The sequence below is a fragment of the Ostrinia nubilalis genome, chromosome 2 (genome assembly GCF_963855985.1).
Source record: "Ostrinia nubilalis chromosome 2, ilOstNubi1.1, whole genome shotgun sequence".
NCBI lineage: Eukaryota > Metazoa > Arthropoda > Insecta > Lepidoptera > Crambidae > Ostrinia > Ostrinia nubilalis.
In genome coordinates, this window is record NC_087089.1 from 10,695,996 (window position 1) to 10,711,017 (window position 15,022).

Consider the following 15,022-nt stretch of genomic DNA (forward strand, 5'->3'; position numbering starts at 1 on the left):
ACATGTACAATAAATTACAGAATCTTTCTACGTCACTACAATGCTATTTCTTATCCACCAACAGCTCGCAGCCCGCGGTGTAACTCACGGCGGCGTCCAACCGGAATGGTGTGGCTCCGCCCTAGGCATGCGCATCGTAGCGCTGCCTCGACCCGAGGGCGCTCCCGCCGGCGCCGCAGCTGCATTGCGCGAGCGATTACTGGCCGCTACCGTACGCCTCACGACCAAGAACCAAGCGCGCGTGTGGACCGCAGAGATAGTGTTCCATGGATCGCCTGTACGCACGCCTAACCCAAAAGAGCAAGGTAAGTGCGGGGTACAAATGGAATAGTGTGGCTCCGCTCTAGGCATGCGCATTGTAGCGCTGCCTCGACCTGAAGGCGCTCCCGCCGGCGCCGCAGCTGCATTGCGCGAGCGATTACTGGCTGCCACCGTACGGTTAACTACCAAGAACCAAGCGCGCGTGTGGACCGCAGAGATAGTATTCCATCCCAAGTAGCATTTTACTCCATTTAAGAGTTCACATTTAGTTCCAATGTGTACTTAAAGCATTAGTACAGTTCACTCGTGATGTATAAGCTGTATTATTGCAATTAATTACACCTATACCTGTCTAAGGGACTTATAGGAGTGTAGACTAGTGTAGAGTTATACTTTTATACGATTGTTGGTGTTATAATACTCTAACAACTATCCTTTAGTCAGCCATCTGACTAAGAGCATTATAGGAGGGTAGAGATACGGCAACCGCTGTTTAACGGCCTACTTGTACGATGTTATAGAGCTAGCATTTTAATAGAACACACGTGGTCATTTATAAAGCCAAAGGCTGTTATGTTTACTTGTTTTAGACTGTTATACAGCTAGTAGCTGTAGTAGGACTTGTTTGTGATAATTAAAATAACCTTTTTTACTATCTGTACAAAAGTGTTTCAATGGTTCGCATGTACACTGTAGGCTGTTAAAAGGGCTATATGTGTTGTCCATTAACATCAATAGCAGTTTATTTGTCCACAAGTACTACTCTTATTTGCTTTAAGCTGAACATGAATGTGATATTCTATTACACATTTCCCCAAGCCTGTTTTTAGTTGTTCATGGTGGTTCTGTACATGATGCAGAGGAAAATATTATGCCTGAACCTGAAATTTCCCTTCAAAATATACAGATATCAGAGTGTGATGATTGCAGTTCTAGTGATAGTGAATACCATTTTGATTTGGACAATTATTTAACCTTTCGCAAAAAAAATAAGAACATGGGCTATTGAAAATCGTATTCCTCATTCCGCTTTGAATAAATTGTCAAGCATAATAAACGAATTTAAACCGGGAACACTGCCGTCTGATGCTTTAGGTATTCATACTTGACTATTAGTACCTGGGCTAGGCGATTTAACGGACATTAATAATTTTTATTGCGGATCTCTAAAATTTCAGTATTTGAAAGAATTAAAGATACACAATTGACCTGAACTAGGTACATCTTAAAGCTGTACATAAGTTCACATTAGAATAAATTTATAGACATTAGCGCTGTAGTGGTACAAATGTGGAACTTCATATAGATAACAGCATTCTAACAGAACACATGTGAACCTAATATACGCTCACCGCATTAAATTGGAGTTATAACAGTTCACATAGCCGTATTTCATTTCCACCATTTTGTTCTACATAACCTAAAATATTTACCAAATTAATCTCCAAAATTAATGCAGATTTATCACAAAATTCGCAGATAGAGCGATTGAGTTTTGGTTTCATGTTATAATTAATTACCGTAATATAATTATAATGCCAATACAATATCAAAAACTGAAAATTGTAGATTTCCTCTCAGCCAGTTTTAAATATTTTAAAATGAATATCGCGTTTTTACAGAGGCGCGTAAATATTTTAGCTGTAAATATGTATACATTTCACGATAAAGTTGCATTCCCAATGGCATTAACATTATTAAGTATTTAAAACCCGTGTTATTATTTGCATAAATGATTATTCGCCCGAGTTGTTTCCCTCTTGGCACTCACGTACAAATACCAAACTAATATTAAAATGTGGAAATAATTTAAGACACACGTGAACTTTAGGTAGCATTGGAGTACTTTTGTCGGACTTGATAACTTTGAAAGCTGTGCATTTAGCCACTTGTTACTCTTTATTACACTCACGTACGTTGTATGGTTCACACTGCGTCCCATATAGTGCCGTAAGTCAGCCTTAAGTACGATGTTACTACTTAAACTGCTATTATAATGCTATTATACTGCTAATGTACAGCCATAGTGAACTTAAGGCTGTCTAATTTGTGCCCAAACTGGTTCTATAAAAGCATTATAGCAAGCTATACAGCTCGTATGCAGCTGACATACACAGCTTGTGGAGTACATGTGAACGACTATTGAACTCTTAAATGGAGTAAAATGCTACTTGGGATGGATCGCCTGTACGCACGCCTAACCCGAAAGAGCAAGGTAAGTGCGGGGTACAAATGGGTACAAATGCCCGCTCTAGGCATGCGCATTGTAGCGCTGCCTCGACCCGAGGGCGCTCCCGCCGGCGCCGCGGCTGCATTGCGCGAGCGATTACTGGCCGCTACCGTACGCCTCACGACCAAGAACCAAGCGCCCGTGTGGACCGCAGAGATTGTGTTCCATGGTTCTCCCGTGCGCACGCCTAACCCGAAAGAGCAAGGTAAGTGCGGTGCAGCCTGAAGTTACAAATGTTTCCATCCCTCTCACACATTGCGATAAGCCAGCATGAGCGCCAGTGAAGGATAAACTCGAAAATACGACAACGGTGTTGTAGAGTAGCTCTACTAGGCATGCGGATCGTAGTTTCGTAGCCCTGCGGCGACCCGAAGGCGCTCCCGCCGGAGCCGCAGCCGCGCTGCGTGAGCGCTTGCTAGCTGCTACGGTGCGGTTGACCACCAAGAACCAAGCGCGCGTGTGGACCGCAGAGATAGTGTTCCATGGTTCGCCCGTACGCACGCCTAACCCGAAAGAGCAAGGTAAGTGCGGCGCAGCCTGAAGTTGCAAATGTTTCTATCCCTCTCACACATTGCGAGATGCTAGCGTTGCGGAGTAGGACTGCTGGGCATTCATTAAGTTTATTGTGTATAAGTCTTGACATCGAACTCGAAACAGTGATCAGAACTCACTTTGACAACCGCTTATTACACCCTGAATTTGACAAAGATTTATTCTAGCCACATCTCATATTATTATTATCATGTATAGGCGAGCGTCGCTGCGTGTACCTGCAGTACGAGCTGGGCACGGACGCGGGCCGCACGGCCGACGCCTTCCTGGCCGACTGGGCCGCCATCGTGCATCTACACACGCTGCTGCACGACTTCATGCTGCGCCCTGCACAAGGTACGACTATGTTGGAGATCTAAAAACCATCGGCATCTTTTCAATTAAATGACAATAACACACAGTGAACAAGATCGCTAACTTTTCATATTCACTTTGCAGTACAACACTGTAATGGTTGGCATATAACATATAATACAAACACTATTCAAACAAAAGAGATATTGTGTTTTTACAAAGGTTCAAACTTCAGTAAAATCTGCAAAAAATACTCTAAAGTGACTGCGAGCGGAGAGGCGCGTTATGATACTTATGATGTGACAGAAAGTAACGTATGGATGGCGCGTCCGTGTAAAATGAAAACATCGTCAGCGCGCAGCGTCCACTTCAAAACTAATCACTCGCTAGAATGTAAAACAAAAAAATATTTCTTGAAATTTAGGTTACACATAAAGTTTCAAGTGATTTAACATCCCTAGTGGCGTTCCTTATTCTTTCCCACTAACAGAACGCGACATGATGTGGCAAGGCGTATGCATCCGTTCCTACACGTACCGCTCGCTGGTGATCGGGTTCGGAGCGTCGCAGCGCGCCACGGCCGTGCTGCAGTGGAGCGCCGCGGCGCAGCGCTACACCGTGGCCACGCCCGCGCACCAGCCCGCCGCCAACGCGCACCACCTGCTGCACCACCACCTCGACCACTACATCAACTGGTTGGTATACACGTAGCTTTACTGATGTCTACTGATGCAGTAAGGCCGTGCTGCAGTGGAGCGCCGCGGCGCAGCGCTACACCGTGGCCACGCCCGCGCACCAGCCCGCCGCCAACGCGCACCACCTGCTGCACCACCACCTCGACCACTACATCAACTGGTGAGTACACGTAGCTTTACTGATGTCTACTGATGCAGTAAGGCCGTGCTGCAGTGGAGCGCCGCGGCGCAGCGCTACACCGTGGCCACGCCCGCGCACCAGCCCGCCGCCAACGCGCACCACCTGCTGCACCACCACCTCGACCACTACATCAACTGGTGAGTACACGTAGCTTTACTGATGTCTACTGATGCAGTAAGGCCGTGCTGCAGTGGAGCGCCGCGGCGCAGCGCTACACCGTGGCCACGCCCGCGCACCAGCCCGCCGCCAACGCGCACCACCTGCTGCACCACCACCTCGACCACTACATCAACTGGTTAGTGTAACGCAATAGCGGGGTGAGGGGGTTGAGTTACTTGTCCAAAAAAAAAGTTGCGTCGGCGCCGCACGAACATGACGATGACGCTCGAAAAACGTTTGTGTGGGGAACGTTACACGTAAAATTAGACTATTGTCTAGATGAGTTGCTAGAAATATCGAGACACAGGTGAGCTGCAGTAGACCGCTGCCAGGATGCCGTATGGCACGGACCGTGATGTCCGTGATGTCCGTGATGTCTTCGTATGACGCTAACTAGTGTGACGTTGCTCCTAAATAACTATGTATGAGAATGTTATACCATTTCGTTATTTATGTATTTGTTTTTGTGGTTACGACATATTGTGAGTTTGTTCCGGCGTTTCTTCTCAGCACTTGCCATATGTTTGTCTCGAAGCGCTGGTAGGGCCCAAAAGATAAGGAGACATGTAAAGTGGCCCATAAGGGCTACCTTTTCTTTTTTTTATTATTTACTATATTTTGACGTTCATAAGTGCCACTTGTGATCTAAACTGAATAAGTATTTTTGATTTTGGTTTGATTTTATTAATTAGTCAATGATTTTTCACAGGCACAAAGACCTAATGTCACTAGGCGTAGTTCTGCGTGAGACCTACGCACCATTGCTAGCGCTGAGCCGGCTGCCCGCGTTGCCGCAACTAGGGCTGCACCACGTGCGTACACAGATGCCCACGCCCACATTCACGCTGCTCGCGCATTCTTGGCGCAAGGTAAGTACCGTATGCACGTTTAACTTTCCCTTAGGACATAATGGCCTTCACTTGTTTGGTTTTTCTTAGCGGTCAAGCTGTAGACAGGGCCGTTACGGATCAAGGGAGACCCTTCTCATCTGGAGATAGTTATTTTATGAGAACAGACGGGGGCCTCCTCGATCGCGGGGCCATGGGCACGTGCCTAGAGTACCCAGTGGGAAAGAGGGGCCTGGCTGTAGTAGATCCTGGCTATACAGGAGTTACAACGGTGGGAATAGTCCCGTGCCGTATGGGCCAAGTCCAAAGTCGTAAAACGCTTAAAAATGATAGCGCTAGCGCATGCCCCACACTGGCATAACTGACGTCGCCAGGCGTGATGCGAGCGAGATAAACGCGCCACTGACAAAACAAATGACGTTATAAACAAAACACTTCCTAACGAAACCGCATTCAAATTCAATTGTTTTTTCAGATACGTATCATCTACGCTGGCGCGTACTCATTGGAAATTGGCATACGAGGCGGAGGCATGGTCACAATACGTGATGGCTCCTTCTCCAAATTTGACAGAAGTTCCGTTGTAGATGAGTTTGCTCCAGCCCAAGGACTCAAGGTATTTATGATATTATTTTATACATAGAGCTTACGATAAAGGTCATTTAGTACATATCTTACTAATTTAACCCAAATTGTGTTTGCAGGCATTTTTGTCACGCTACGTCGAAGAGAGTATAAGTTCAAGACTGTTGGCCGAAGACGACAACCCGCCTTCTCCCATGTCTCCAATGCCACCAGGTTTGTTTCATTCATCACCCAAAATCTTTATACACTTAAGAAGATATTACATAACTACCTGAATCTTTTGATGTAATTTGCCCAATAATTTTAACTAACATATTTGAACCTTATTCTTCTTTTCGTGTCGACAACAAACCTACACAGTGTCAGCCCAAAACTCCGCCACAAGAGTGGCGTTGTCAGTAGCACTCATCAAATCCTCCTGGTGAACCTTATTGGATTGTTATAAGAACGAGAATCGCTTGAAACGTGTGTACAGGTGGTCTCCGCTTCCCGGCGCCGCTGACGCCGCCGCAGCCGCACACGCCTCACTCGGCACCCGTCACGCCGCACCCCGCCTCGCCCGCGCAACACCAGGTAAAACTAGAGTAAATACTAATGAGTAGGCCATCTTCACAGAAACGCACGCGGTTTGTATGTGAGCGCGCCACACGTATGCGGTGCGCACGCACACACTGACAAAATTTAGCGGGGATTAGCGGTGAGCCAGTCGTGGTTGCGCTGAATTTTGTCAGTGTGTGCGTGCGCGCCGCATACGTATATTAACGCGCTCACATACAAACCGCGCTCGGTGCGTTTCTATGAAGATGACCTACTCATTTGTATTTACTCTGGTAAAACCCTCGATTCAAATCATTGAAATAACTTTTATCTCATCGCATTAATGTACTTTTTGCTTTGTTGTGCTTCAAGTACTACCGTAAATAAATAAGCAAACACTTTTAAAATTGGTATCAAATATGTTGCATCATTCTAACAAGACTAAGTGCGCGAACGTTGCCCTCGATGGCGTAACGTAAAGTGGCGGCCGAGAGTTGCAAGGGAACCGCGTGCGCTTCTGAACCGAGAGCAAGTTGACCAAATTAAATTGCAAATATAGAAAACTAGCTTTCCGCACGCGGCTTCGCCCACGTGGAATTTTGTCTGCCACAGAACAACTTTATCGCGCGCGTCCCTGTTTCAAAAACCGGGATAAAAACTATCCTTTGTCCTTTCCCGGGACTCGAACTATCTCTATGCCAAATTTTATCAAAATCGGTTCAGTGGTTTAGGCGTGAAAGCAAGACAGACAGACAGAGTTACTTTCGCATTTATAATATTAGTATAGATAGATCTCAAATCTAAACGCATTAAAGTTCATAATTATGGGCCGGCTCATAATCTCATTTTAAAAGCATTATATTATCTTCCAATGGAAAGCCACTCCGCATGACAGCGTCACAGAACAGATTTGCCCATAGTCTTGGGACTGATTGCAAATGAACACAGCAAAAAAAAAGCATTAATCTTTGTCATGTAGATGGGGGCCGGTTCGTTCAACCTGACGTCACCGCCCGGCGGCGCAGGCGCGGCAGGCGGCGGGGGCGCGGGCGTGTCTGCGTCACCCGCGTCTCCTCTAGCGCCGTCTCCTTTAGCCGCGCCCGCCGCGTCGCCGCACCCACCGCCCACTTCGCCCTTCACTACTTGGCCCGGCTCACCCTCGCTACCACGACCCTCGCCCGGACACCACCCGTCGCCGCGGCATCATCTTGACCACAAAGGTAAGTTACTCTTCTTCTTCGTCGCTACACTCTTGCCAGAGTGATCGTGGTTGTCACACCAGGTCCGGTGGTAAGTCTCACAATCCGTCGCCATTCCTGCCGCACTGCAGCCGTGGAGTGGACCATTGAGGTAGGTAAGTTACATAAACGTAATATATTCCACATAAGGTTTAAATTCCAATGAGTATCCACCGCGTAGCTGCACCAGCCGCCCACTTCACCCTTCACGACCTGGCCCGGCTCACCCTCGCTGCCACGACCCTCGCCCGGACACCACCCCTCGCCGCGGCATCATCTTGACCACAAAGCTAAGTTACTCTTCTTCTTCGTCGCTACACTCTTGCCAGAGTGATCGTGGTTGTCACACCAGGTCCGGTGGTAAGTCTCACAATCCGTCGCCATTCCTCGCACTGCAGCCGTGGAGTGGACCATTGAGATAGGTAAGTTACATAAACGTAATATATTCCACATAAGGTTTAAATTCCAATGAGTATCCACCGCGTTGCTGCACCAGCCGCCCACTTCACCTTTCACTACTTGGCCCGGCTCACCCTCGCTACCACGACCCTCGCCCGGACACCACAAAGGTAAGTTACATAAACGTAATTTATCCCACATAAGGTTGAAATCCTCATTGGACTCACGTCACCGCCCGGCGGCGCGGGCGCGGCAGGCGGCGGGGGCGCGGGCGTGTCTGCGTCACCCGCGTCTCCTCTAGCGCCGTCTCCTTTAGCCGCGCCCGCCGCGTCGCCGCATCCGCCGCCCACCTCGCCCTTCACGACCTGGCCCGGCTCACCCTCGCTACCACGACCCTCGCCCGGACACCACCCGTCGCCGCGGCATCATCTTGACCACAAAGGTATAATACACTACGTAATGTATTCCACATAAGGTTGAAATTCCAACGAATATTCGCGGCGTCGCCGCACCCGCCGCCCACTTCCCCCTTCACGACCTGGCCCGGCTCACCCTCGCTGCCGAGACCTTCGCCCGGACACCACCCCTCGCCGCGGCATCATCTCGACCACAAAGGTAAGTTACATAAACGTAATTTATTCTACATAAGGTTGAAATCCTCATTGGACTCACGTCACCGCCCGGCGGCGCGGGCGTGTCCGCGTCACCCGCGTCTCCTCTAGCGCCGTCTCCATTAGCCGCGCCCGCCGCGTCGCCGCACCCGCCGCCAACCTCACCCTTCACGACCTGGCCCTGCTCACCCTCGCTACCACGACCCTCGCCCGGACACCACCCCTCGCCGCGGCATCATCTCGACCATAAAGGTAACGACATGAAAACATAATTTATTCCACATAAGGTTGAAATCCTCATTGGACTCACGTCACCGCCCGGCGGCGCGCGCACGGCAGGCGGCGGGGGCGCGGGCGCGTCCGCGTCACCCGCGTCTCCTCTAGCGCCGTCTCCATTAAGGCCTATTCAGACCTAAGCGGTATTCGCTACCGTCTGCGGCAGAGAAAACCCAGTGGGTATGCGGTAATAATACTGTTCAGACCTAAGCGTTATTCGCTACCGTCTGGTATGTACCTCTACCCACAGCGGCAGCGAATATCGCTCAGGTCGCTCTAGCCGCGATACTTGATACTAAATACCTGAGCGAAACCCGCGCGGTATGTACCTCTACCCACAGCGGCAGCGAATATCGCTCAGGTTTGAATAGGCCTTTAGCCGCGCCCGCTGCGTCGCCGCACCCGCCGCCCACCTCGCCCTTCACGACCTGGCCCGGCTCACCCTCGCTACCACGACCCTCGCCCGGACACCACCCCTCGCCGCGGCATCATCTTGACCACAAAGGTATAATATACTACGTAATGTATTCCACATAAGGTTTAAATACCAATGAGTATCCGCCACGTTGCGTAGCCGCTCATCTCGCCTTTCACTACGTGGCCCGGCTCACCCTCGCTGCCGAGACCTTCACCCGGACACCATCCCTCGCCACGGTAGACGGTATCATCTCGACCACAAAGGTAACGACATGAAAACGTAATTTATTCCACATAGAGTTTAAATTCCAATGAATATTCGCCGTGTCACCGCACCCCCCGCCCACTTCACCCTTCACGACCTGGCCCGATCGCCTTCGCTGCCGCGACCTTCGCCCGGACACCACCCCTCGCCGCGGCATCATCTTGACCACAAAGGTAAGTTACTCTTCTTCTTCGTCGCTACACTCTTGCCAGAGTGATCGTGTTTGTCACACTAGGTCCGGTGGTAACTCTCACAATCCGTCGCCATTCCTCCCGCACTGCAGCCGTGGAGTGGACCATTGAGGTAGGTAAGTTACATAAACGTAATATATTCCACATAAGGTTTAAATTCCAATGAGTATCCACCGCGTAGCTGCACCAGCCGCCCACTTCACCTTTCACTACTTGGCCCGGCTCACCCTCGCTGCCTAGACCTTCGCCCGGACACCATCCTTCGCCGCGTCATCATCTCGACCATAAAGGTAACGGCATGAAAATGTAATTTATTCCACATAAGGTTGAAATTCCGCCGCGTTGTTGCACCCGCTGCCTCTTCGCCCTTCACTACTTGGCCCGGCTCACCCTCGCTACCACGACCCTCGCCCGGACATCACCCCTCGCCGCGGCATCATCTTGACCACAAAGCTAAGTTACTCTTCTTCTTCGTCGCTACACTCTTGCCAGAGTGATCGTGGTTGTCACACCAGGTCCGGTGGTAAGTCTCACAATCCGTCGCCATTCCTCCCGCACTGCAGCCGTGGAGTGGACCATTGAGGTAGGTAAGTTACATAAACGTAATATATTCCACATAAGGTTTAAATTCCAATGAGTATCCACCGCGTTGCTGCACCAGCCGCCCACTTCACCTTTCACTACTTGGCCCGGCTCACCCTCGTTGCCGAGACCTTCGCCCGGGCACCACCCCTCGCCGCGGCATCATCTTGACCACAAAGGTAAAGTCATAAACGTATACACTACGTAATAATGTATTCTACAAAAGGCTTAAATTCCAATGAGTATCCGCCGTGACGCTACTCCCGAAACCATCGCGACACTACTATTCGCGAAACCATATTGACCACAAAGGTACACAACACCGTAATTTATTCCACATAAGGTTTACAGTGCAATGAATATCCGTCGTCGCCGCACACGTCTCCTTCACCGTGTGACTTCGCTGACCCGCGCTCCCCGCACCTTCAAACTTACTGAATTTCTTACTATTATCAGCTTTGTGTGGTAAACAATAAGGACTTGTCTCCCTGTGTATTCTTCAACATGATTTCAACAGAATTATCATTGCTTAGGTCCACAAGCCACGGGTTCAACGGCATCGGGTGGGCGCGTGCTACTAGGCGGTCGCGCGTGGGCGGGCGCTACAGCCACGCCCCTACCCGTAGCCAAGCTGGAGACGCTGTGCACGCCGTGCGAGCCGCCGCCCAACGCGCCGCCCGGCCCGCCGCTGGCGCCGCTGCAGCGCTTCCTGGCCTGCGTCTACATGAAGCGCACGCTGCAGCGCTTCGTGCAGCAGGAGGAGTTCGTGAGTACACGTGCACTGGCGAGCTAAATCCCTATCGTAATCTGCACGACCTATGAGCCCCTTAGGTCAGGAATTTGAATTAAATTGACTGCAACACCTGACTTTGATGACCCCTGAAGCTGATTCCACGGCAATCTGCTGTTTCCTTCTTTCACCTACTTTTAAGTCATTAAGGCCCCTCGCCCACTGCGACTTTTTGTAGTGATGCTGTCGCGCGTAGCAACGCTACTGACGTGCGTTAGTCGCATTTGCATCGCGCTACAGAAGTGATGCCAACGCGCTACAGTACAGCAGCGCTACTGAATCGATGCACATGCGCGACCGTGTCGGACGACATCGGGGAGAGAACGGAGGGAGGGTTACTGAATCGCGTTTGCATCGCGACAGTATCGCGTTTGCATCACTATTGAATAAAAATAAATTAAAATTCTAAAATAAAATTCTTGCTTTGCGAGATCGTTGCTTGAATGTCAATGTCAGAGGTCCCGGGTTCGATGTCCAGTGGGGGCATATTTTTCTGTTCGGTTTGGTTGGTGGTAGGGGCTTGTTCTAAGTCCGCCTGGCTAGCTACCACCATCTTACCTGAGTCTGTCGCCATAACAACAATGTTAACAGCATTGTTGTGTTTCGACAGTTAGATGTAAGATAGCCAGTTCCTCCGTGGTTGAGGATTCCGGGTGAAGCTCGTTTCCACCTCCTGCCTGATCATCACTTACCATCAGGTGAGATACAGGCCAAGAGCTTCCTCGTTGTGGATTAAAAAAGACGACCTTAGGAATTCATGTCGCTTTTTACAAAACGCTAATATGTCCTTTTTTCTCGTCAGCTAACAATGGTATCCGTGGAGGCCACGAGCCTGACGTTCCGCTGCGACGCGGCCGGGCTGGCGGCGCGCGTGGCGCTGCACCCGGCGCACCTGCAGGCGCTGCACCTGCAGCTCACGCCGCTGCCCGACCACAAGGACAACTGGGCGGCCGACGACCTGCAGGTGAGTACCAACTGGCGCGTACAACACGCAAGCGTAGCCCCTGCACTAAAAATAAAGTAAAAATCTTATGGATTTGAACAGTGTCATTAGTTGAAGCATAAAAAAGCAATGATTGCTCTGTTTCAAAAGCGGATGACACTTTGTTCACAAACCCATCAGATCCTACTAATATTATAAATGCAAAAGTTTGTCTTGATGTTTGTTACTCTTTCACGCAAAAACTACTGAAGGGATTTTGTTGAAACTTTACAATATTATTGTTTGTAACCCAGATTAACATATAGGCTATAATTTATGCCGATTTGTGACACAAAGTTTCACGCGGGTGAACCCGCGGGCGAAAGTTAGTTAAGAATAAAACTAGTTAATCGCCCCGGGTGACCTTAGTTGAACGGCTAAATGAGTCTGCCAGACCTTCCCCTTGGGAGGGATGGGCTGTATAAAAGAGCGAGCATGATCTGTCGACTCATATTCGGCTCATTCTTCGAAGTGGTGCTGTACCTGCGGCTTGATTTGTCTTGTATTTGAGAATCCCTCTTCGGATCAGGCACGTTTATTATGACACCTTGTAGAACCATAATAATTCATATTCATGAAAAATCCAATCCAAGCTGCGCTATGCTGCTTACAGGTGATGGAGAAGTTCTTCGACCAGCGCGTGGCCGTAGCCCCATACCGCGCCACAGCGCTGCAGGGCTGGGCACGAGTATGGGGCGCGCCGGCCGCCGCGCTGCCGTCGCTCGTGGCTCTCATGCGCGCCGACCTGGCGCCGCTCGCGCTGCAGCACGCGCCCGCCTGGCACCTGCACTGGGCGCTGCGCATCCCGCCCGCCGCGCCGCAGATAGTGCCCGCGGGACAACCCGCCGTGCTGCTGGCCAAGCACAAGATACTCTTCTTTGTGAGTGTCCCTACAGCTACAGTTCCATGAGTCCCCGCTCATGCGCCGACCTGGCGCCGCTCGCGCTGCAGCACGCGCCCGCCTGGCACCTGCACTGGGCGCTGCGCATCCCGCCCGCCGCGCCGCAGATAGTGCCCGCGGGACAACCCGCCGTGCTGCTGGCCAAGCACAAGATACTCTTCTTTGTGAGTGTCCCTACAGCTATAGTTCCATGAGTCCCACAAGTCATTCACAGTCACAAGATACTCTTCTTTGTAAGTTAAATAACTGATAAATCTTCTGCCATACGATAATGACGCATGTACGCGGGGCATTAGTAATTTCGCCATCTCGCATTCTACAAGCTAGCTAGCTAGCTGCTGCGCCACAGATCGTACGTGCTGGGCCCCCGCTGTGCTGCTGGCTAAGCACAAGATACTCTTCTTTGTAAGTCATAAAGCAGCTATCGCTTTGTCATTTATAGCGCACTTGACCCATGCCGTGCGATCAGTTGACTCCATCTTATACGTCATGATGACTCACCGCTCATGTGTACCTGTGTTGCTGGCCAAGCACAAGTTACTTTTCTTTTTAAGTAAAATACCTACCTTTTTTTTATGCTAGACAAGGCAGGTATTTGACCCTCAGGAGTTAATCCTCATGTGTATTCCGCATACATCCTTAGTAATTTTGCCATCTCACATTCACTCACCTGGTGATAAAGCACAATTATCTTGCAATAAGATGACTAAACTTTTCTTTTTGATTGTTCAACAGATATGTCTAACTCGCGGTGATACACAACTAGTGCTGCCGCTCGTATATGACATGCAATCAAACGTGACGCAGCTCGCTGACAAACGAGACTCGCAGCCGCATCTCATCGCGGTCAGCTTGCATCTCAAACGGTAAGTCAAATGGATATCATAAGTATTATTATGTGGAAGCTAGTTGTAGTGCTATGAAACTAGTGTTACAAGGCAGTAAAGAGCTGCAATAGAGCTCTGACAGATTCAACTTACACTTAGAAAGAAAGAAAGAAGAACTGTTTAATCAGTATATTGCTGGTATAGTAAGTAAGATCGAGGCAAAAGTAAATTGACACCGACTCATCAAATTCAACTAATTTAGACAAATCGCTCGTGGCTATTGGATAAAACCTCGCCATTGTCAAACTAAAGTACGTATAGTCTACTTTAGTTTACCCAATGGTAAACTAAAGTAGACTATACGTCTGTACAATTACAGACAACAGCACATAAGACTGATTTTCGTGACAAATTAGTTTCTACTACAACTGTTTTAAGACTCCACACTGTTTACCTTGACGTTGTCTGTGTGTAAAGACTACCGCTCTCACAAAAATCACAGTTCAACGGTTACACGGAAAAATTCAAAACAAGAATTGTATTACGTTCCAGCTTCAACGAGTTCAACCAGTCGCACGCGGAGTGTACTCTATGGCCAGCAGTACGCGACCTGCTCACCAACTTCACGCTGCCGCAAGACGCGCCGCAGCCGCCCGCGCCGCCGCCGCCCTAGCGCGCCCTCGCCCGCCCGGGCTATGGGGGCGTGGCCTAGGTACCACCCGGTGACTCAATGATACGTGCCTAACTTCAGATTGAATGCTTTGTCCCTCTATAATGACTGCGATTTTTTATTTCGTGAAAATGTATTTGCTTTTTTGTCTACATATTGTAATCTTATACCCTCTGAACATTTCCATTTAGGCTGAGCTGCACCACCTTATTTTAACCGTGACTATAACTATATAGTTCCAAAATACTGAACTGTCCTATCCATGACATTGACAGCGGGGCGCCACCGTCAATACCGGATCGCTGGTTCCGATTTTTGCCATGTTGGAAACCATATAGTTGAACGATGGTAGCGCCCCCCTGTCATTGAGTTTGGTGGGACAGTTCAGCTTGGGTCATCTATAACTGGTGTTTTTTTTGTATGAAGTTTGACAGACTTTTGACGTTTGTTAAAGTAGTTCCACCTTATTTTGACCGTAACTTTTTGTTTTAGGTACTCACACAAATAATTTAGCTTTATATTGTAAACATA

General features: G+C 49.3%; 1 protein-coding gene across 1 annotated transcript in view; it reads left to right on the plus strand.

The window, feature by feature from the left end:
- LOC135083054 (mediator of RNA polymerase II transcription subunit 14) overlaps positions 1-13,037 on the plus strand; it is a 28,802-nt gene extending 15,765 nt beyond the window's left edge. The window contains exons 13-24 of the mRNA XM_063977821.1: positions 65-305; positions 3,242-3,379; positions 3,828-4,032; positions 5,082-5,241; positions 5,696-5,836; positions 5,925-6,018; positions 6,281-6,378; positions 7,322-7,379; positions 7,437-7,562; positions 10,855-11,087; positions 11,914-12,075; positions 12,707-13,037. Of these exons, the coding sequence (XP_063833891.1) occupies positions 65-305; positions 3,242-3,379; positions 3,828-4,032; positions 5,082-5,241; positions 5,696-5,836; positions 5,925-6,018; positions 6,281-6,378; positions 7,322-7,379; positions 7,437-7,562; positions 10,855-11,087; positions 11,914-12,075; positions 12,707-13,003 (1,953 nt within the window). The 3' untranslated portion in view covers positions 13,004-13,037. The remainder of the gene's footprint in view (positions 1-64; positions 306-3,241; positions 3,380-3,827; positions 4,033-5,081; positions 5,242-5,695; positions 5,837-5,924; positions 6,019-6,280; positions 6,379-7,321; positions 7,380-7,436; positions 7,563-10,854; positions 11,088-11,913; positions 12,076-12,706) is intronic.
- Positions 13,038-15,022: the final 1,985 nt, after the last annotated feature.